Source organism: Microcaecilia unicolor, chromosome 9 (assembly GCF_901765095.1).
Source record: "Microcaecilia unicolor chromosome 9, aMicUni1.1, whole genome shotgun sequence".
Taxonomy (NCBI): domain Eukaryota; kingdom Metazoa; phylum Chordata; class Amphibia; order Gymnophiona; family Siphonopidae; genus Microcaecilia; species Microcaecilia unicolor.
The window spans coordinates 93,991,714-94,016,611 of record NC_044039.1 but is presented as its reverse complement, the minus strand read 5'-3'; the positions used below and the strand labels follow the sequence as shown (position 1 = coordinate 94,016,611).

Below are 24,898 nucleotides of genomic sequence, written 5' to 3'. Positions count from 1 at the left end.
AAAACAAAAAAAAAAAAACTTGAGAAATAAAGACAAAACAAAGCAAAAATGTAATTGTTACATAATCTGTGTACTAATTAACATCTGAACCCAGCAGCTAAGGTCAGATAAACAAAAAGGAAATTTATTTTACATTGAACCAATTAATTTCTAACAGATGAAATATTAGTCTAAACTTCTGGAGGCAATGTTCTCAAACTATAAAACTTGAGCAAATAGCTTACAATACATTAAACTTAATTCACATAAGCAGTGCAAAGCTTTTTAAAAAAAAAAGTTATACACAAAAATTGCACCCAATTTCAAAAATGTTATGCACCACAGATGGTGGAAGTGGTACGAAATGCGATGAGCTGGAAGAAAAGAATGGAGAAGCAGTTTTAATTAGCTCACTAGTCAGATATTTTCAGGTCATCTTTTTAAATTTGTATTGTTACTTATGGTACAAACAAGAATTGCAGAGGTCACTATAAGTCCACAATATATCAGATGGGATAAACTCAAAAAGAGGCCCAATCTTCAAGTATAATTAGGAATTAACTTATATAGGAAAGAATGTGACATGGAAATGGGGAAGTGGTAATACCATGGTAATCAGAATAATTCTATCACAATAACTCTATCTGAGTTGGTGACTATTTGCAGTTTTCCTGTGGTAACAGTAATGATCAGTTTTACCACAGGGATGGGGAGCGTTAAAGTGGTAATATCTTGAAAACATCAACACACTGATTTAGAAAAACTACTTAAACTTTTGAACTTGTCATAATGTGTCATATTGGCAAAGCAAGGACATGGTTTTGGCCTAAACTAAGTCAGCTTGCAAAGTATCTTTTAAGCTGCTAGCAACCAGTACCTTATCTCAAAGGACAGTCACACTTGCTGGACCACAGTCAAAGAACATAGATGAAGCCTGAAACAGCTGGACTAATTTTTTTATTTTTTTGTTACATTTGTACCCCGCGCTTTCCCACTCATGGCAGGCTCAATGCAGCTTACATATTATATACAGGTACTTATTTGTACCTGGGGCAATGGAGGGTTAAGTGACTTGCAGAGTCACAAGGAGCTGCCTGTGCCTGAAGTGGGAATCGAACTCAGTTCCCCAGTACCAAAGTCCACCACCCTAACCACTAGGCCACTCCTCCACTCACATGCAATTTAGGAAATGGTGAGTTATATAATTAGTATTTTTCTTGGTGGTTAAATAGATTTTTTCTTCAAGCTATGTGTCACTTATTTCAATGTTTAAATTAGTGGGGACGGGGATTATTTTCATTATTTATAACATTTATACCCCACATTTTCCCACCCGTTGGCAGGCTCAATGTGGCTAACAGTAGTCCGTAAAGGAAATCACCAATCCGGTAAACATGCAAATGAACTATAGTAAGGTGAATAGGAAGGATAGTAATTACAAGGGACGAGGGAAAAGAGGGGAAGGAGTAATAGAGTCCATCAGGTTCCTAAATTAGTTGTATTCCAGGAATATTACCATGTGTCTGTATAATAGGAAAAGACAGAGTCACCTCAACCGTACACTTAACATCTCTCTTGCCCGAGATTTTGCAGATACAGAAGCAACCAACCTCAGAACCTGGGAAATCCATTTGCATCGAGGTCATCATATTGGTAGACAGACACCACAATATTCAAAACAACATAGCACTATAGGGGCTTAGGATTGCAAAGTACACTTAACTGCTGCCAACAACCTGAAGATCATTAGATCCTTTCTAATATGGAAAAAAAGATTTAGATGGGATAAACTCTAATGTTTACAGTTAAAAAAAATAAATTAAAACTGGATAATTTATCCCCAATATTTAAGAACTAAAAATTCCATTACTTAAAATACACACCAACAGGTTTGAATTTCCTGGATTTTAGCATAACATATCTGCTGAAAGAATAATAGAATACCCTAAAAAAAAAAAAACCCCAAAAAAAACGATCTAGCCACAAGGACAAAAACAAGCATTCTTCCTTAATAGTGCACCTCGTTTTGGTCATTTCTGTTCTCCAATTTATATTCTGTTTTACTGGTTTTATTCTACATCAAGTAAATTTGTACTGACAGGTTCTCAACAAAAAATTTCATTCTATAGCACCACCGTCTAAAAACAATGACAATCCTACCTGGAGGCAACTTTAATATAACTTACATAATTGTAAAACTGAGTGCTAATATTCAAAGAAATTCCTCAGGCGAGTAAGTGCTATGAAAACTGGTATTCAAGTTCATGCTCTAGAAGCAACTAACTGGGTAATTGAAATCTATAAAGTAGAAATAATGTACATTTTGCAAACCTTCCTATCCACTAAAAGCACTTTGTAGTAAGACTTAAATGCATGCATTTGTAGAAGTCCACATATACCCTGGGCTGGATTAAAGGCAAGTTCAGACAGGTCAGCCTAGGCATGCTAATCTGTTTTATGTGGGTAGATTTAACATTGTCCTCTAGAACGTGTATTTTTTAAAAACGTAGGTGCAGTGCACCATGTTTCTGGTTTGCAACACAGTAATTTGCCTAAAAGAAGAAAAAAAAAAGGCCATCACTTCCATTTGCTCTTAATATGGAATGTAACTTTACCCCATACTTTCCTCATGATTTTTGGCTGTTACTTAGTCTGTCTTATTGTGCAAGGATTACTTTTCAAACCACAGTGGAACCCATGCAAAAAAAGAACCCAAAAAAGTCTGAACTTGAACTATTTTATTCAATCAAGTGGCAACTCCTAATATGCAATCTTAAGGGGACATTATGCTTACAGTCAACCCTTGAATTTAAATATATAGCTCTAAAATGGTCTATATTTATGTTTTCTCTCTACAGCACTACATAAAGTTTAACTTTCTGATATGCAATGAAACAGCAGCAAAGGGACACAGAAAGAAATGAAAAGTGGGAGAATGAATAGAGTACTAAAAAAAAATAATGTTTCAGGTAAGATCAATATTTAAGTAAAATGTAATTTCATTCTTATTTAGACTTTGTTTAATGGAATGATAATCCAAGAAAATTAGTGCTGTACATGCATAAAATGAAAAATATTGACTACTTACTCTGTTCTTTCACTTTTTGCTGAAGTGCCTGGCAAGTATTCGATAAGCTGGTATTCAAAGCTTGGAGGTTTTGCTGTTCGGTAATCACTTCCTCTAACTTGCCTTGCAGAGATTCTGCTGCTTTCTGTGCAGAGCACAGCACACCATCCTGCTCGCTCACCTGAGCATATGTACTTTGGATCAGGATCCATAAATATTAAGCGTTTACTTTACTGTACACATTCAGACAATGGCAGTGTAAACATTACTACCATAAAAAGTGATAGATGTGCTTTGGCACGCTCACATTCTACTAGCAATATTCACTGACAGACCGAGGACATACACAGGTTGTTCTTTTGGGATACCTTGTAATGAACATGCCAACAGGTTTGCATAAAAATGGAGGTAGAATGCATGCAAATCTTTCATACATATTAATTTGGGGTATTTTGGAAACTGGACCTACTTGTTTATGTTTATTAAAATACTTGATATACTGCAATTTCCAATTAGTGGATCACAGCTGTTTACAAACCAGTTAAAAACAATATAGTAAGACTGCCAATTGTAAAGACAGAAAGTAAAGTACAAATACACAAGACAGTTTGACAACTGAAGGAAAACTAAACAGTCAACAAATAAACACAACAGTTGTCAATCCAACCTACTGCTTGGTAATGCACCAACCACAGGGTCACAAAGAGCTGCAGTGGAAATCAAATCCAGTTCCCCAGGATCCCAGCTCAGTATAGTACTACTACTACTACTACTATTTAACATTTCTAGAGCGCTACAAAGTGTACGCAGCGCTGTACAAACACAAAAGAAAGACAGTCCCTGCTCAAAGAGCTTACAATAGTAACCATTAGGCTATTTCTTGAAAACCACCACCTTATGAACTTGACAAAAAATCTCTTATATCGTATAGCCTCAGCAAAACGACATCAACACCTTCAAAGGCTCCCTTTTCCTCTTCCGATATATACAATAAGCTAACTCAAATTTGATGTTTAAACCACAGAGCTTCTCTGTCATGTGATTTTAATACAGCGGAGCTAACCAAGCATAACAGCCTGAAAACAAGCAGCTGCAGACATTAGTATGTACCTGTTTGTAAGCATCCTCCAGCTGTCTGGTAGCTTGTTGAAGTTGGCATTCAAGGGTATCTGCCTTTTCTACAGCTTCTTGTTGCAATATTTTGAGTGTTTCTACTTCATGCAACCTAGAGAACAGAAGAAAGGGAAGTAGAAAGAGCAGGACTAAACCACAAACCGCTTCTCACATTAGAAATCGTCATTCTTTGTGAGAAATTTTCTTCCATCTACATAACAGTTCCTCAAAAGCTGATAGACCCATCAATTGTAAACAAAGAAAGCTAGATATTTTTATAATCAAATACACAAATGGATGAATAATTTTTGTTTGCAGAGACTTCATGGGTTTAAACTGTGACTATAGGAATGCTTAAAAGATCACCATATGGGATCCAATATGTTAGAAGCTTGTTTCTTACACTCTGATACTTTGTTTTGCTTTTTTTTTTTTTTTGCTACCTGCTGCTTGATATGCAAAAGGACAAAGGTTAGGGGGGTCCCTCAATACCCTTCCTCCCTCCTTTCCCTAGTGGTCCCAACCCCGCAGGTTGCTATGTCAAACATTTCTGTATTTCAACCACTAAACATCTGCTTGGACCATCCAATGCTCTCAGGTACATGAAGACGACTGATCACAGTATTTGGACATGTTACGCAGCACCAGCAACAGAATTATTCCCCTCTCTCCGAGACATGATGTATAACTTGGAACGGGATGGAAGTCATCATAGGTATCACTGTAGGTATTGCAGATGAGCACTCTTGGTGAACAGATAGATACAAGGATCATCAATGTTGCAACAAAGAACAGGGGGAGAGTTTATGGAGAGGCATTAACTGCTATTTCAAGTAGACCACCCTGACTCAGTCCTCCCACATTTCCGATTCAATTACATTTGATGTACCACTTATGTAACTCACCTGGTCAGTCTTGGTTTCTTTACAGAAATTAGTTTTATCTGACACACAAAACAAGGAGTCAATCACAAGTCACTGTCCTCTTTAGGGCTGACTGCCTGGACATCTTAGGAACTCCAAATCATTAGGGACAGAGCCCTCCCTAACAAATTTCCAAATATCATTCTGACATTTTGTATATTTTTTTATTCTGATTTGATGACAAACCTTCAAATGCTGAAAGTTTTAAGAGAGTCAATTCAATGCACCCATGTAGAAAGCTTAAACAGACTAGCTGGTTGAAGATTTTGGAGGGATGTGTACCTGAAAAAGGGAGCACATTTACTTGTCTCTATACTAAGAGGGTTGTTTACTACTTACTACTTGTTTCTATAGCGCTACTAGAAGTATGCAGCGCTGTACACTTGAACATGAGAGTCCCTGCTCAACAGAGCTTACAATCTAATTAGGACAGACAGAACAAATAACAGATAAGGGAATTACTAAAGGTGGGAATGATAAAATATGGGTACTGAACAAGTAAGGGTTAGAAGTTAAAAGCAGCATCAAAAAAGTAGGAAGATTAGCACATATCTGCAGCAGGGCCCACAGGAATAAAATGGGTCCTAGGCAGATACCATGCACTAATCTTTAGAAAAAAAACCTAAGTTTTAAAAGAAATAAGAATGGTTAAAGAGACTAGCTGGTTATATGCCAGGTTTCTTTCACCTACTTTGAGTAACACTGTGGCTACAGATTCTAAAATATAGATAGTGGAGAGATCCCAATAATAAAGCATGAGTATGTCTGAATTTAAGAGGAAAGGCCTCGAGAAGCCCCTAGCTTAACTTAGCTTCAGGGGCTGGACTTCATCATCATTGGCCTAAAAACCTCAGTTGTGTCTAAACAGTATTGTATGTTAAAGCACTTTACTTTGCATAATTTAAATAGTTAGACCAACTTCTCTTAAATGACAAAACTCACACCAGAATATACTTAGCTTTGTCTGGTGTGGTTTAACTTGCGGGTTCTTTATGCACGTCGGCCACGACCAACAATGGCCGTTGTTTTGTAGACCTGCATCAGGGTTCAGTGGTCCGCGTGTTACAAAACCCCGTGGATTTCATTAGGTGACATTTTAAACATTATTGAAACATGTTTTTAAACTGAGGACTCTCAGAAAGCTTTTGTGAACAGGTACCTGGAAGAGAGTTCTTTCTTCATATAAAATTGCTCCGTTCTTGTTCTGCGAAGATTGCCTGCCATTTTGATAAACTCTTGACCCAAGGAGGCACACTGCTTTTCCAGAAGCCCAAGTTTCTCAATCCAATAATCCCTCTTCTCTTTCAGTTCTCTCCTGATAATCTGTTTTAACCAAATCATAGAAACAAAGGTTAATAAATGTAAAAAAATTATAAAAGCGATACATTTTTATTGGGCTAACTTAATACATGCTATTAGCTCCCCACCATAAATCTGTTTAAGAAAAAAATATATACCATCCTTTTTATTTTAAGGCTTCTCCAGATCATGTTTCTTCAGGATCATCTAACAATGGTAGAAAAGTCCATTCTGTCAAATGGATATGCACACCACCACCACCACACTGTTTTTAATCACACAACACTCCAATTTATTGCTGTTGAGAATTTTATTGTGAAGCCTAGACATAGTATAACCAACACTGAAAGTCCACTGAATCTGAAGAACTCACTTTTCATTGGCTTTATTGTTGGAAAATGGTCTCAATTTACAGCAGTCTACAACAAACTGATAAAACTCCAGTGCTGTGCTAAAAATAGTCCCAGTAAATTGCCCTGTCACCTCAAGCTTGTCTCCCAACCTAATTTTAGCACTGTACATTATTGAGCAAAGTGGAACAAAAAAAAGAGGAAGCAGACCTTTTGAAGAAAGAGTCTTATTGGTTGTTCAAATCTCCCAGGACTCATAAGTGTCCAAGATGGCCATGTTTCGCCAGAAGTACAGGCTGATTCAGGGGCAATGAAAACCAGCTGGTGTAAAACTATAAACAGACCCAGGAAGAGACATCTGTAGTCAGCATTGGTGAAGTTTATAGCTTTACACCAGCTGGTTTTCATTGCTCCTGACATAGCCTATACTTTCTGGCATAACATGGCCATGTTGGGCACTTGTTTTTGTGTCCTAGGTGCTTTGAACAACCAATAAAAGACTTTCTTCAGGTCTGCTTCTTTTTGTTCCATGTTGGATATAGTAGACTGGTTGTCTTCTTGTTTTCTTACTCCTGCATTGTTGTGCAAATACTTATTAGAGAAAGTAGTCATTAAAAAGCCACTAGCAAGGGACTTCTGTTGCTTGATGCTATAAAATGTTTAAATGAGTATATAAGTTGTGGCCATTGCCATCTATGAATTATTCTCCCTGAAGCAGTCTCCTGGGTGGAATTCAAGTCAGAGCTTGGTCTTTGCTGTCTTTTGGGGCCATGTACCCCATTCCTTCACTTAATGTGAAGCTGTTTGTTTGTTCTTTCACTCCTGTCTGTCTGATGGTTTTGAAACAAGTATGCACAAATTATGTCATGAGCAGAGCACAACATATCTATGTATACTATGATTTACAAAGAAATACTGGAGAAGGAAATCAAAAAGACAATTCGAAGGAGAAGTCTATGCCAAAAACCCCAAACAGCAATAGCATACAAAAATATAAATTTGGTAAATTAAATCAAATGGTTTTTTTAATTGAAAAAAGTGTTTGTATATGCTCATATGAGGGTCATGTTAAGCAAAAGAGGATAGTACTACTACTAATCTTTTCTATAACGCTACTAGATTTACACAGCGCTGTACACATTATATGCAGGTACTTTCTCTGTCCCTAGAGGGCTCAAAATCTAAGTTTTTATACCTGAAAAGCCTTAAATGTAACACAGCCATCATGAGCATATACAAAAAACTGTTCATGATCAACTTTAAAGCTCCTACATCAAAATGCTTAAGCTTTCTGTACACTGATTTTTGTTTTGAAATTTACAGCTACTCTGAATTATATTTATGTATACTACTAAAACCTTCCTCTACGTTCATAATGCTCCTGCCCCTGATGTAAACTATTTGTAGTGTAATGTAATAGGAATTCGGCCTGCCTGTTTGTTAGTGGCCAATCTACCATCTCAGCTGCTTGGGCTAAGGCAACAGGTCTGACCAAATGACACAGCCATATTGTGCAGCATGACAGAAGTGAAAGAGCCTATGGCCAGAGAACTGAGTCAAGTATTTGTAAAAACAGCATCTGCCTTATTGCACAAACTAATTATATCATACTTTAAATGACACCAAAATCAAGCCTTCAGCATTCATTCTGATGAATCTATTCAGCACAATATTGTTTATCTTTTTTTTTTTTTTTAGTTTCTTGATAGTCAGCCAAGTCTAGTGATTCACAACATGGATCATGCAACTTACTCTGACACTGGATTACTGTAGAAATTCTACTCACTGTGGGGCAACTGAAGATGCTCCAATATAAGTAACATAGTAACATAGTAAATGATGGCAGAAAAAGACCTGCATGGTCCATCCAGTCTGCCCAACAAGACAAACTCATATGTGCTACTTTTTGTGTATACCCTACTTTGATTTGTACCTGTCCTCTTCAGGGCACAGACCGTATAAGTCTGCCCCACCTCCGGCTCTGGCACAGACCGTATAAGTCTGCCCAGCGCTATCCCTGCCTCCCACCACCGGCTCTGCCACCCAATCTCGGCTAAGCTCCTTAGGATCCATTCCTTCTGAACAGGATTCCTTTATGTTTATCCCACGCGTGTTTGAATTCCGTTACCGTTTTCATTTCCACCACCTCCCGCGGGAGGGCATTCCAAGTATCCACTACTCTCTCCGTGAAAAAATACTTCCTGACATTTTTCTTGAGTCTGCCTCCCTTCAATCTCATTTCATGTCCTCTCGTTCTATCGCCTTCGTACCTCCGGAAAAGGTTCGTTTGCAGATTATTACTTTTCAAATATTTGAACGTCTGTATCATATCACCCGTTTCTCCTTTCTTCCAGAGTATACATGTTCAGGTCATCAAGTCTCTCCTCATACGTCTTGTAACGCAAATCCCTTACCATTCTCGTAGCTTTTCTTTGCACCGCTTCAATTCTTTTTACATCCTTCGCAAGGTACGGCCTCCAAAACTGAACACAATACTCTAGGTGGGGCCTCACCAACGACTTATACAGGGGCATCAACACCTCCTTTCTTCTGCTGGTCACACCTCTCTCTATACAGCCTAACAACCTTCTAGCTACGGCCACCGCCTTGTCACACTGTTTCGTCGCCTTCAGATCCTCAGATACTATCACCCCAAGATCCCTCTCCCCGTCCGTACCTATCAGTTTCTCCTCGCCTAACACATACATCTCCCGAGGGTTTCTATTCCCTAAGTGCATCACTTTGCTTTTCTTCGCATTGAATTTTAATTGCCAAACCTTAGACCATTCTTCTAGCTTCCTCAGATCCTTTTTCATGTTTTCCACTCCCTCCCGGGTGTCATACAAAACAAACCAGTAACAATAGCTCCTTGAAATTTGGAAATGGCAACAAAATTATTCAAATTTACTAAATTGCAGGGGGACCTTATGAAACTGAAAAACTGGGCATCCAAAATCGCACATTTATTGTAGGTAAATGCAAATTGATGCATATTGAAAATAACCCAAATTATGGCTACACTTTAGGCTCCACATTAAAAGAAAACACCCAGGAAAATGATCTAGGTAACTTCATGGATGATACATTGAAATCTTCTGCTCAGTGTGTGGTGGTGGCCAAAAAAGCAATGCTGAGTTAGGAATTATTAGGAAAGGAATAGAGAATAAAACAAAAATAATAACTCTGTATTGTTCCATGGTGTTACCCCACCTTAAGTATTGTGTGTAATTCTAGTTGCTACATCTCTAAAGAGATGCTGCATTAAATGATCATTATGGTCACCCTTCTTTATCTTTTCTAAGTCTTCTATTTTAATGCAGCATTCTAATTTTAGAAGAGACATTATATCCAAGTCAACAGGGCTATAAAGATTTAGTAGTTTGGGAAACATTCCTGTGCCCATTCAATAGCCTAGCCTTTTAGGAGACATCTCAGTATTTAATAACCAGGTTGTATCTGTGAAAATTTCAGAGGAAAGTCTTTCAGCCTAAGTTTTAATGAATAACGTGCATAAACACAAAAATCCAAGCTGACTCCAAAGTTACTGTAGAAAATGGCACGTTCATTTGAGATCACCTAAAGTAGATACAGTACAAATGGGATAAAAGCAAATAAAAATTAAGTCAATATCATTCAGAAAAATCAGTTCAACTCCTCCAACATGAAGCATCTCTCTTGGCTATCTCCTGCCTTCTCTTCTTGATCCTTTGTGGGATCTTCAAATTCCTTTACCTGCCTCTGCAAGATAGATATGAAAGGCAAAAAACAACTTCCCAGCTTTGTACACCGTTACTGCTCACTCAAGGGGTCCTTTGCTAGACTGCCAAAAAATCCAAGATCTTTCCAGGTATACCGTCTAGGTATAAATCTAGAATAAGAAATGATACTCTCCAAGACTAAAGCTAAAACCCAGATTACAAAACATCAACACTTTGGACCAGTGTTTGGTATGCATTGGAGGGAAGGATGGGTCCAGTCTCTGATACCCTCCGCTCTGGACTTCAGGGTAGAAGTAGGATGCACCTTTATGGTTACCACTCACCTCATTGTGAAAAACCACTCTTGGCTGCTCCTTCAGCGTTCCCATTCTCCCCTCCAAACTTCCCTGTCTCAGCGATATCTGGGTTCAAGCCTAGCTTTCTTGGAGATAGCGGTATACGCTGTGAATTTTATGACCGCCAGGCTGCCCATCAGGCTGCATCTGAGCCCCCTATTAGGCTCCTGCATTTTCTACTCATTCCCTAGAATCTTGCGGAGGGCACAAGATGTCACCTGGACCTTGGATGCAGAGCTATTCTGCACTCCAAAAGAAATGGAGACATGCTCTGTCCAATAAATGGCAGGCTAGCCTATCCTCCATGATTCTGCATTACAGCAGGCCAGATTAAGAAAAGGACTCCAGAATATTCCTCTGTGAGGACAAAGGACACATTGATGTTCTGCTACACAACTGGTTTGGGATTTAACTATTCCAATGTGCCATTTAAATTGCATTATTCTGGGCCATGAAGGGTAACTGAGCTAATGTCACATTCTAAGATCAAGAGCTGAGCTGTGCTTCTTGAAAACCAGCAGGGAACATAAGAACTGTTGTGTTCATCTAGCCTAGTATACTGTTTCCAACAGTGACCAGTCCACATCACTTGTACCAAGATTTCATGATACTTTGGACCATTTTTATCTGCCACTTACCATTTTTATCTGCCACTTACTATGTTACTATACTAACATCAGAGAAAGCAGCTTTCCCCCAGGTCTACCTTAACAGTTTATGGACGTTTCCTCCCTCAGCAGGTCTTCTCAGCTTATGCCTTCTGTTTTACTATGAATAACTGAGAATGGAAGGAAACTACCACTGAGCACTTCCAGTGCAGTAGTTCTATCTGTAGTGTCAATCTGAGGAGCAGGAGTTTTGTCCACCCTTGCACAGGAGAGAAATATGAAATCAAATATTTTTCAAACTGCAAAACTGAGGGTGTAGTTTGCATGGCTATCTGCTCCTGTGGAATATTATATATTGGAAAAACAAAGAGCATTCAATAAAAGCATACACAAAAGTGTCATCAAGAAACAGCTAAAGGAAAAACTTCAAGTGGAGCACATCACCCAAGTACATAATTTTGGGTAATATCATTCTTTGTGTTTTCCATCCCAAGACCATCATGGAAGGAAGGTGACACCGATACTTTGCTGCTCAAGACTGAATGTCTCATTTCCAAGTTTAAAACCCTGATACCACATGGACACATTCTGGACACAGACTTATTGGTGTTTCTATGAGGTTTGAATTTTAATTTTTTTCTGGTACATCTCCCTATTGATTATTTATTTATATTTATGTTTTAAATTGTCCTTTAGTTATTTATTCAATTGATTATAGCTAGTTTTATGCCTGTATTGACCTATGCTTATTAATGTCTTTATTAGGGCTGTATATTTAATACATTAATAATACGATTAATGCATTACATGCATAACGCACATTTAATTTTTTTAATGCGTTAATGGCATCATTCCTCCCCCACTAGCCAGCACCTCTTCTTACCTCTCCCAGCACAACAGCAACCCCCTCTCCTCTGCAGCACCTTCTCTCTGCTCCTTACTGCTGCAGTAACAGTGCTGCTTCTTCTCAGGAGTCTTTGGTCGGATGTATGCCGATGTAATGCCAAGTCCAATGTGATGGAAGTAATGTTCAATATCTTGCTATTTTCTTCCAATTAGCCTTGTAGAGCGCTTGAACACTATGGAGCACAAACTTGGAAAACAAAGACTCCTGAGGAAGGCCCTCATGGGCCAAAACACAACTCATGTCGAGTCCTGGATGTTTAATAAAGGTGTTAGTTTGAACATCGTCTGCTGCCCTCTGTCAACCTTGTTGTGAAGGAAATGGGTACATCAAGGGTCAGCCCATTCAGCCCTGTTATTTAATGTGTACGTCATCTTTGGGTGCAGAATTTCAGAGTCTAGGAATTGACTATCGCCTTTATCCAGACATTGTGCAGTTCTTCATTCCTGTTATTTCTTGGAGGGGTTGGTTAGAAGCTCAGCTGCAGCTATACATGGATAGGATAAATGTATGGATGAATGAGAATAGTTGGACATTGAATATAGCAAAATCCAAAATGATGATTCTGGGGAGAACCATGGAGGAATTTTGGCCTGAAGTTTTGCATGATGTTTTTATCAGTTCAAAAAGTGGTGAAATTATTAGGCGTTTATCTGCATTCAGGACTTACCATGAAAAATCAGGTGGTAAGTGTCATGCAGATATGTTTTGCACAGCTCCATTTGTTATACAGGATGAGACCTATGTTGCCACTATATGATTTTCATGGGATAATTCAGAGTATGGTTAAGACCAGGATGCAGGCACTGCAGCTAGTACAAAATGCTGCTGCTAGGTTGGCTGCTGGTATGTCAAGGGTGACGCATAATGCACCATACAGTTCAACGTTCTCTGTTTTGTTCATCAAGCTGTTTATGTGTCTGCCCCAAAGTATTTGAAAGACTGTTTCACTGTATAACAACCCAATAGATGTCTAAGGTCAGAAGCTGCAATGCACCTACCTTTAGATGAGATTTCTACAGTATGATATGTTACAAGAACCACTGCCTTTTCGGTAGCTAAGCACTGATGAGGAATGCATTTGAGGAACAACTGCGTCTATGAGCCAGTATAATGAAATACTCATTTGTAGAAGCTTTTATGTGAGGAAAGTTGATGCAGTAAGAACAGTGTTTCTATTGTCTGTGATATATCTAAGAGATTTTTGCACTTTTTATGCTGTCTTTTAATTTTAATGTTTGGTTGTTTGGATTTTATGCTTTATATTTTGAAACTGCCTAGTTTTTAAGCAGTACAGAAATTTAGCAAATAAATAAAATACCAGATAAAACTGATTTTTTTTTAAATTTATCATCAACTGCCTTTATGAAGAGATTCACCAGTACAGCAGGTACAGATGATACCAAAGGGCTAAATCAGATTCCGATTACACTTTTTTGTTGGAATGTAATTGTATTTTACATGCATTGCCTGTCACCTATTATTTCTCTGTGATTACTCTGTGACCTCTGATGTGAATTACTTAGAGAGGTCACACAGCTATGTAACTTCCTGTGGGGGTTAGATGCAGCAGATGCAGCACATGGAGCACATGGAGCTCATGATCTCTCCTAACCTGAGAGGATCTATGGTGGTGTGAGCATCCATTACCATCTAAGCACATGGAAGGAGCTGATAATACAAATGTATAGTAATATGTATATATAAGCCTGTCTGATTATAATCTAACTGCAAACTGTGAGTAAACAGATGTTTTGTTACTTCAACTTTAAAGTGACTCAGCAGTGAATTATTCAGGGGTGAATGAGAGAGAGATGAAGAAAGAAATTAACATTTCTAAAGCTGAAGCTGTGTGTACTAAAATCTGCTAATTATTTACTACAAATAATCCAACAAAAGGGTTATGGGCCCAGGGTCCAGGAATTGAAAAAGAAGAGAAATATTACCAGGCAGAAAAAAAGGCCACATTTTTCTCTTAAGTTTTAAAGGAAAGATTCAGTCTGTCTCTCTCTCCCCCCACACAGCAGACAGAAGGCTAAGAAAATGGCTGAGGGAAGAAATTCACCATTTTTCTATTCTCTCAAGGTGCCTAAATTAACTGAGTTTAATTATCAGCAATGGGAACTAAGATTCATATGTCTCCTTCGAGCAAAAGGATTAAATATATGCTTAGACCAAGACAGAACAGCTGAAAATATGGCTGAATGGGACAATGCAAACTATTATGTGAAGTGCATGCTTTTGGAAGCTCTCTCAGAGAAACAAGCCATATTAGTGGAGGGAAAAGATACACCAAAGGACATTTTATATAAACTGAGAACTATGTATGCAACTACATATGCAAAGCAGCAACCAATTTGGTTGGCAGAGTTGAATGAAACCAAATTAAGGGATAAAAGTAAATGTAATGATCACATTATGCATCTTATGTCTTCATTTCAAAAGCTAGAACTTTCTGGAATTCCCATGTGTGATGCATTGAAAAGAGCATTTCTTTTTACCTCACTATCAAAGAAGTTTGATGTTTTTAGGTCTGTAAATGAGGCCATTGAAGGGCAATCTTTTGAACAGGCAACATCAAAACTAAGGCAGGAATGCATAATAAATGATTCTGAGGAGATGTGTTCTCAAAGCAAGTCAGAGAGAAATGAAACAAATTTCTTGGCAAAGAACAGAGGAAGGCGGAGCTATGGGAAAACTCCACCCAAGGGCAAGCTGATTTGCTACTCATGTGGAAAGGAGGGACATGTATCTAAATGGTGTAAGGAAACACAAAACACTCCCTCTAGCTCACCTAAGCCAATGGAACTAAAGAATTTTCAAACCAGGAAATGTATGAAGGACAAAGATAAACACAAGGGCTTTCTAATGGCAGAAAAATCTTTGACTATGGTAAATAATAATTCAAATGAAAGTACTTGGATTTTGGATTCAGGGAGCACATGCCATTTAACCAATTGTAAAGATTTCTTTCAGGAAATGTGTCCAGAGGAAGGTATTCTTAAAACTGCAAACGCAGGGACTGCTAAGATCCAAGCAAAAGGTATTGGATTCTTAAAATGCAAAGTGTCTAATGAAGTTAAAGAAATTCCTGTAAGTGATGTCTTGTATATTCCCCAAGCAGTTTGCAATATGCTTAGTGTATCTACATTAGATAAGAAGGGATTTGCGATTCATTTTGAAAACAGTAAGTGCACAATCTCTAAAAATGATGAAGTGTATGCTGAAGCTTTTATGCATAATGATGTTTATAAACTGAGCATTTCAGGTGAAGCCTCACATATGGCGCAAGTAAGGAAGGATGCTGGTAAAATGGAGAAATGCATAGACTGTGTTACTCAAAAAGGTGTGAGACCCTCATTTCCTGCATACACAGGAAATAGGAGTAATAAAGTGCTGGACTTAATACACAGTGACTTATGTGGACCGTTTAATATCCCATCATTGGGAAATAACAGATTTGTGCTAATATTCTTGGATGATTTCTCTAGATATTGTGTGGCCTATTTGCTGAAAGAGAAAAGTCAAGTCACAGACATGCTGAAGAAATACGTAGCCATGGTGAGCAATAAATTTGAAAGAAAACCAAAGGTTCTTCAGACCGACAATGGTGGTGAGTTCACTTCACAAAGCATGCGCACATTTATAGAACAAGAAGGCATTCAACATATCACAACAGTAGCTTATACACCAGAGCAAAATTCTGTTGCAGAGAGAAAATTTAGGTCACTTGTGGAAATGACCAGATGTATGCTGTCAGATAGCAATCTCCCTAAAAGACTATGGGGGGAAGCCATTCTCACAGCAGTGTACCTACAAAACAGAATGCCAACTAAAGGCGCTGAGCGCACACCACATGAGACATGGCATGGTAGGAAGCCAAACCTGTCACACATAAGAACATTTGGAAGTACAGCATATGCTCATGTACCAAAGCAAAGAAGGCATAAGCTGGATTCCACAACAGAAAGGGGCATTTTAGTTGGCTATGCTCCAGGACACAAAGGATATAGAATTTTGAATCTGAAAACTGGCATTGTTGGCATAAGACATGTTACATATTTTGATGAAAACAAAAGGGTTGATAAAGGCTGGATTATCCCAGATGAGCCTTATCATCCAGAATATGAAACTAGAACAATAATAGACATGCCAGTGTATATAAATGCCATACCAAGGCAGATGTCTGAAAGCAACTCACCTGTATCTAACGAGGAACAGGCAGAGGAAGCAGACACAGAAAGGATCATTGAAGAAGACAGTACAGTTGGAGAAGGGGAATCAATTGGAGAAGGACTCTCAGATTTAGAGGATGCGGAAAGGTCAGACCAACCTGTTGTCAGACGCTCATCCAGGGAAAACAAAGGTGTTCCACCCCCAAGACTGTCTTACTTAACAAAGTCAGCAGAAGCTCAAGAGCCCTTAACATGGGATGAGATTGAGAAAATGCCAGCAGAAGAAGCTGCTGAATGGCATAAAGCTGCACAAGAAGAAATTGATGCATTGGATAAAAATAATACTTGGATTCTTACAAAATTACCTCCTGGCAAGAAAGCTATAGGATGCAAATGGGTATTCAAGTTAAAAAGGAATGCACAAGGAAAAGTGGAAAGGTATAAAGCCAGATTAGTGGCAAAGGGATATCTTCAAAAATATGGAGAAGATTTTGATGAAGTGTTTGCACCTGTAGTGAAACACACGACAATCAGAACACTTCTGAGCATTGCAGTCTCAAAAGGCATGCAAGTCAAACACATTGATGTGAAAACAGCGTTTCTTCACGGAGATATAACTGAAGACTTGTACATGGAACAACCAACAGGTTTCATAAATACAAAACAAAGACAGCTAGTGTGTAAATTAAACAAAGGTCTTTATGGATTAAAGCAAAGTGCAAAATGTTGGAATGAAAAATTGCATGAAATATTGACAAATTTAGGATTTAAGCAAGGTGAAGCAGATAAATGCTTGTACACTAGGTGCACAAATGGACAATATGCATACATTTTAGCTTTTGTTGATGATCTGCTCATTGCAAGCGAAAGTGAGCAAGAGTACAAGGACATTGTAAAATATTTAAACCTCAATGTTGAGATAAAAGAACTTGGTAATGTGTCATACTATCTTGGTATAGAAATTGAGAAACAAAATGATGGTTCTTATCTTCTAAGCCAGAAGCAGAAAATAAATGAGCTTATTGAAAGTTTAGGTATGCAAGATGCCCAAGTTGTAAGCACTCCCATGATCACTGATTTTCTGAAGGATGAAACAGTAAGAGAACCTTTACCAGATAACATCCAATATAGATCAGCCATAGGTAAGCTTTTATATCTAGCTACCACATACAGGGCTGATATAGCAAATGCAGTAGGAATTTTGAGCAGAAGGGTCAGCTCACCTACCAAATCAGATTGGACTGCAGTTAAAAGGATGGTAAGGTATTTAAAGGGTACCATTGATTGTAAATTAAAGATTTCAGCCAATAGTAATCCAAAACTAATATGTTACTGTGATTCAGATTGGGCAGGGGATCATTCTAATTATAAATCCACAAGTGGATATGTGTTTATGTATGGAAATGTACAAATTTCATGGGCCAGTCATAAACAAAGTATTGTGAGTTTGTCTTCTACAGAAGCTGAATACGTGGCCGTATCGGAAGCGTGCAGAGAACTGATGTGGATTGAAAAACTTTTGCTGGATTTCGGAATAGCTGAACAGAGACCAATCCAGATAATGGAAGATAATCAGAGCTGCATCCGACTGTCACAGAATGACAAGGTTCAGTCACGCACCAAGCACATCGCAACGAAATACCACAACGTGCGAGAGTTGGCGAAAGAAGGGGTCATCAGTCTACACTATTGTCACACCAGTGAGATGACAGCTGACATCATGACCAAACCGTTACCCAGAGAACATTTTGTGAATCTGCGTATAAAGCTTGGACTTTGTATGAATAAATAATTGCATGACAAGGGGTTTGTTGGAATGTAATTGTATTTTACATGCATTGCCTGTCACCTATTATTTCTCTGTGATTACTCTGTGACCTCTGATGTGAATTACTTAGAGAGGTCACACAGCTATGTAACTTCCTGTGGGGGTTAGATGCAGCAGATGCAGCAGATGCAGCACATGGAGCACATGGAGCTCATGATCTCTCCTAACCTGAGAGGATCTATGGTGGTGTGAGCATCCATTACCATCTAAGCACATGGAAGGAGCTGATAATACAAATGTATAGTAATATGTATATATAAGCCTGTCTGATTATAATCTAACTGCAAACTGTGAGTAAACAGATGTTTTGTTACTTCAACTTTAAAGTGACTCAGCAGTGAATTATTCAGGGGTGAATGAGAGAGAGATGAAGAAAGAAATTAACATTTCTAAAGCTGAAGCTGTGTGTACTAAAATCTGCTAATTATTTACTACAAATAATCCAACATTTTTGCCTTATAGCCATAACACTAAGTATTTATTTAATATAGTAGAGAGGTGTGGTAGCCGTGTTAGTCTACTCTTAAAGGTTATCAATAGAAATCAAACAAAATAAAACATGGAAAAGAAAATAAGATGTTACCTTTTTTATTGGACATAACTTAATACATTTCTTGATTAGCTTTTGAAGGTTGCCCTTCTTCGTCCGATCTGACGAAGAAGGGCAACCTTCGAAAGCTAATCAAGAAATGTATTAAGTTATGTCCAATAAAAAAAAAAAGGTATCATCTTATTTTCTTTTCCATGTTTTATTTTGTTTGATTTCTATTTAATATAGTAGGAAGGTGCAACCTAGCTGTCGTGCAACTGTATTTATACCTATTGGAGTTTAGTCACTGATGATCCCTGGAAGGAACTTATGACTAAGCAACAGTAGCCATGCTAATCGCCAAAGGCTCCCATATGTCAAACAGGTATATGGGTATGCTATATATATTTGTAGATATATATACACATATATACAACTATTTCACCTGCTTGGAAACACCTCATATGGACCCGGAGTATGGAAGAGTACTTAAGAGGGAACAGTATGGACCTCTGACATTCCATTTGACTTGTCAAACATGACTTCCTAGTTAGCTGCTGTAGTACTTGGATTCAGAGGACTCTTACTAGCTGGACAAAGTGGGAGGGTAGTGTCCACTATAGAAAGCATGGGGGGGGGGGGGGGGTATCTGTTAGACTGCCTCTCCAATGTACCACAAGGCCAACTGAATGAAAGGGGACCTGTCAGGTTACCTGTGCAAAAACATATGGGACCAGCCCCTGAAGCATTTAGTAATTAGGCATTTTGGGGTTTGAAAGACAGGGAGGCCCCAAGACCAACTCTCTACAACTTTTAAAAGACCGCTGATATTCAGCTGGTTTTATATCACTTAAGCAACTTTTGTCCCTCCTTAACATTCATATGACAACACCGTCCTGAGCAGCAATGGAACTCCAAATCAGAACTGAGTCTCTCTGAATTACCATACTTAAGCTTGCATGGAAAAGGGTAGATGCAGCTGATGGTGCCAGATCACGGGGAGATTCTGGGACCACTTAGTTGCCTGTATAGGTTCAATTTGCGGTATATCAAATGTCTGGAAATAAAATAAACAAATAAAAGGAAATAAAAGCGTCTGCATTATAATTATGCTTCCCTAACATGGCATGTTATATTGTGTTACCTAAGTTGCCAACAACCCAATAATATGAAAACTACATACTTGTTCACTAATTGATGGCTGAAATATGCCAAACAGTTAGGCCAGGAACACCTCTGGAATCATAATGTACTGGGTAGTCTACACCGGGTATCAGATAGAGGGGCCAACATTCAGAGCGCCATGAACGAGTTCCATTTCCTTGTCACATGGGCGATCCAAAACAGCAAAGGACATCCCAGCTGACCACATGCTCAACCACTGCATATGAGAACATGATGAACTGCCAAATATCTGTACCCCCTAGAGATGTACCTAGAATAAATGGGATGCACTGCCCAAACTAAAGCCTAGAAAGGTGAAGGCAGCCTGATAACCTCATTGCTAGCAAATATGAAGGACCATGATGCTGACCATAACTGGATGGTGCACCTATTTTAAGGATGTAGTAAGGGTTGAGCCCCATGCTAGGAATGATATTGTAAGGTGATTATCAACAATTCACTTTTATTGTGTTGACTGTAGAAGAGTAGCTATTACAAAATTGGAAAACTTTGGTGTTTGGAGAGCTTATGGGTGCTGGAGTATCCATTTCAAGACCCACAGCAGGGCCTCATCATATTTGCAGATGTAATTCCTCTGGCATTGTGGTGCCAGTGTGAGTCGAAAATGCCAGTCAAGCTACTTCCCACTTCTAAGTTGCTAACTAAAGCAGCATGTGATACCTCCAGGGTGCTCGGGAAATGAGGGGGGGGGGGGGGGGGGTTGTATTTTTACACCATTTGGCATGCTTTCTCCCTTCACACACCACACAGACTATACTGCTCTTTTTCTTCTTCCTTCAAACCCTCAAGTCCAGTGCTACTTTCCATTTTTCCTCTTCTTCCTCTCTCAAACTCCACCAGGTCCGTCAAACCTGTGTTGCCTGCCGGCTCCCTACAGCATTAATACATAGTAGATGATGACGGCAGAAAAAGACCTGCACGGTCCATCCAGTCTGCCCAACAAGTATGTGCTACTTTTTGTGTATACCTTACTTTGATTTGTACCTGTGCTCTTCAGGGCACAGACTGTATAAGTCTGCCCAGCACTATCCCCACCTCCCAACCACCAGCCCCGGCACAGACCGTATAAGTCTGCCCAGCACTATCCCCACCTCCCAACCACCAGCCCCGCCTCCCACCACCGGCTCTGGCACAGACCGTAAAAGTCTGCCCAGCACTATCCCTGCCTCCCACAGACCATATAAGTCTGTCCAGCACTATCCCTGCCTCCCAACCACCAGTCCCGCTTCCCACCACCGGCTCTGGCACAGACCACATAAGTCTGCCTAGCACTATCCCCGCCTCCCAACCACCAGCCCCGCCTCCCACCACCAGCTCTGGCAGAGACCAGAAAATCTGCCCACCACTATCTCTGTCTCCCACCACCGGCTCTGGCACAGACCGTATAAGTCTGCCCAGCACTATCCCTGCCTCCCAACCACCAGTCCCGCTTCCCACTACCGGCTCTGGCATAGACCGTATAAGTCTGCCCCGCACTATCCCCGCCTCCCAACCACCAGCCCCGCCTCCCGATCTTGACTATGCCCAACCACACACAGGAAATTGTGTTAGAGGGGCAGGACGCAGCAGAGGGAAGATCTGGTTCCAGCCCTAGCAGCCTATTAAAGTTGCAGGGGCTAACAGACAATGCAGGTTTGATGGACAGAGGGAGAAAAGGGGAGTTGAGGAAAGCTGAGGGCGTGTTGCTGGACCCACGGGGGACTAAGGAAAGATGAGAGTGTGTTGCTGAACCCTCAGGGGGGGCTGAGGGAAGAAGTGTTGCTGAACTCGAGGGGATTTACAGAAAAAGATTGAGAGGTCCTGGACTCATTGGGGGGGGGGGGGGGGGGAAGGGAGAAACATGTGCTTGATCCATGTGGGGAGGTGCCAGACTATGAGTGAGGGATCCAGGGAGCGAGGAGGAAAATGGCAGAACATTGGGGGAGGGTTCTGGCAGAGGGGAAGAGTGATAAAATGAAAAATGCTGAACCACAGGTAATGTAGCTACACAAACCCTGATGCCATGCTCCTTCCTATATTGTATAGGCGGTAAACCACACAACCTGGGAAGGTGCACAGAATTTGGATTTATGTAGTTGTGTCTACTGGCATCAGGTTGGGTCTCCTGAGCTGCTGCCCTGCTGAACACTAAAGCTGCACACTTTATTGGGGGGAGGGGGAGAGAAGAGACTGCTGGACCATAGGGTTTGCTGGGGCTACAAAGGTGTAAGAAGGAAGAGGGATGAGAGACTTGGCATGATGGAACCATGTGGGACAGACCATGGAGGTTCTCAAGGAAATGAGAGGAGGATGGGGAGTGGTTCAAAGAGAAGGGAATAGAAGGCCAGGAAAGGAGCAAGACAAGAGAGAAATATGGGGTGAAAGGAGGCAATAGTGAAATATAGGAGGACTGAAGAGTGAAGGTGAAATTTGAGGGGGGAGACAAAAAAAAAAAAAAAAAAAGAGAGAGAAAGAGGAAATAGAAAAAGATAGGTAGAAAGAGAAAGGACATATGGACCAAACCCACTGAAAAGAGAGCAGAAGACAGTAAGAAAAACAGAAAAGTCCCACTTGATCTGTTTTACTAGTAGTAAGTGTATTGGTGTTCTATGGCTCTGTAGTGCTGCCTGTTCTTAAGTAGGGTTCTCCTTCAAATCATAGTAATCAGTGTTACTGTTCTATGATAGATTTACTACATGTGTGCTGAATTAGGATTTTTTCAGGTTTTACGTTATTTCACAATGTGCTTGAATGTGGAGAGAATTATTTTCCTATTACGGAGATGACCTGAGAATCAGAATTTTTTTTTTTTTTAGTATTGGGATGGTAACTTCTATGAAGAAAATGTGCTAGTTACAATTTGCACCTGTTGGGGGGAGAAGTGTAAACATGCTCTGCATTTACAAAAACACTAATACATAAGAACTGACATACTGTATCGGACCAAAGGTCCACAAGGGTCATGTATGCGAGCATTGCTCATCAGGTGTGTCCCAACTGAAAAAAGGTTGAGAACCACTGGTTCTGTTTTCTACCTTAACCAATTCCCAATCCACAACAGCACATTGCCTCTATCCTATGACATTTTCATTTTCTCAGGAGTCTCATGAGGGACTTGGTCAAAAATCTTTTTGAAAATCTATAAACAATAGATCAATTCTCCCTTCTTATTTTTTTTTTTAGGATTCTAGCATTTGCATACAGATGTTTGAAAGAGTGCTTGTATCTACAAGTTACTTAGCAGATGGCAGGAATAATTTGCAGTCTTTACTCTGCCCTCCCCTTAAACATCCCTGATTTACTTTTGCCTTTGTTGCAATCTATTGGGTGCTCTAACTTCACTGTTTTGATATCCTTCAGAGATCTCACTCCGACCTATGCTCACCTGACCTGAGCGATGTTGCTTTCCCTCAGATTCTAGTTTAGGGTAACAATTCTAGGGTAGAAATATGTAGTATTAGTGTACTAAAAGGATGAGAATGGTCCTATACCATTTCAACAACTTTATTGGCTATCCAGCTCTGAATCACAGTAAGAACCTTGCTTTGTGGCCTAAAGGTTAGCTACTTTCTATTCGAATTTGAGAACAGCTGACCTCTTTTGCAAATTGTTCACCAAGGTGCTGAAAATTTTTTTTTGGAAGCTGCAGATCTCAATAAACTAGTATATAGAACATCCCTTCCAAACAGGGACAGTTTGACCACAGCATCAGCACGGGAATGTTGTTTAAGCAGCAGCTCAAAGAGCACCTTTTATGCTTGGCAGCTTAAAAAAAAAAAAAAACACCTTTTACACTTAGCCTATTTTACACCTGCAGCATGAGACCTGCCTTTGTTCATATCTTGTCTCAGTTGGACTGCTTTGCTTGACTCTGCCTTTTGTAGTATTTCTGTTGATGTAGTATTTGTGTGTTTAATTGTGAATGTTTTATTGTACTCCGCCCTGGATAAGGACAGATTAACTGTTAATAAATACAAATACAAAATGGTGACAGGCAGATTGCATTCACATCACAGGAAGCTATTTATCCAAAGATGACTCAATGCTTATTTACTTACTTTGGACACACCTGGAAGGCAGCTTGAGACACATGTGCAGGCACTCTGCCCACTGGACATAAAGGACATTAGCCAGGTCTTTGGGCAAGCACTTTGGCCTGGCTAAGCCAAGCCATAACGCTGTTGTGGAATAGGTCAGAAGAGGATGCAGTGGGACTGTAAATTCTGTTAAAGTTCTAGAAAAGGGCAATACTGGCTTCCTACTGGCTATTTTATATTTTCTTTTCCTTAAAATGGGTAGCAACCCTCTGATTATGACGTACAAATTGTTAGCATTTTTAAAACTTCTTAAAACAATAGTTAATAGCACATACAAACCTGTTAATCATGAGATATTAATGAGTTAAGACAATTGCAATATATTTTTACCAGATACTACTAACAGTTCAATTAGAAAATCTATACATGAACTTCACACATATACTAACTAAAGAAAGCAACTGTGTAGCACTAGAGACTGAACAATTAGCTTACCTCAAGAATCTGGTTAATTTCTGACTCGGCCGTCTGCTGAAAGGAAGAAACTAAAAGGTCTGCGATACCAGAGGCATCTTCTTGCTGTAAAATACAATAGAACACCAAGTCTGTGCTTCGGATGCTACGTATACTGGTGCTATAAAAGCAAGCAAAACTCAATTCAACAAGAAAGCTGAGGTTTGTTTGTTTTTTTGTTTCAAAAAACAAAACAACAAAAAAAAAAACCCAATGGGCAATAGCAAACTATCCTTGCTTTAATTGCCCCTGCAATGAGACCACTACAATACAATCTTGTATTACCTCATGTGATTGCTGTGACTTTAGGTAAATGCAGTTATCTGCACACTTTACTGGTCAAAAAACAATGTTT

General features: G+C 39.4%; 1 protein-coding gene across 6 annotated transcripts in view; it reads right to left on the bottom strand.

Annotated features, from left to right (window-relative positions):
• The window catches only part of LRMP (lymphoid restricted membrane protein), a 391,035-nt gene that overhangs the window by 206,338 nt on the left and 159,799 nt on the right, over nt 1-24,898 (bottom strand). For all 6 annotated transcript variants that reach the window (XR_003943302.1, XM_030213974.1, XM_030213975.1 and 3 more), the window contains exons 16-19: nt 24,526-24,609; nt 6,242-6,405; nt 4,157-4,271; nt 3,068-3,227 (exon numbers count right to left, since the gene is read on the bottom strand). Coding sequence is in view for 5 of the 6 variants with exons in the window: in XM_030213974.1 (XP_030069834.1) it covers nt 3,068-3,227; nt 4,157-4,271; nt 6,242-6,405; nt 24,526-24,609 (523 nt within the window). In the remaining variant the exon portion in view is untranslated. The remainder of the gene's footprint in view (nt 1-3,067; nt 3,228-4,156; nt 4,272-6,241; nt 6,406-24,525; nt 24,610-24,898) is intronic.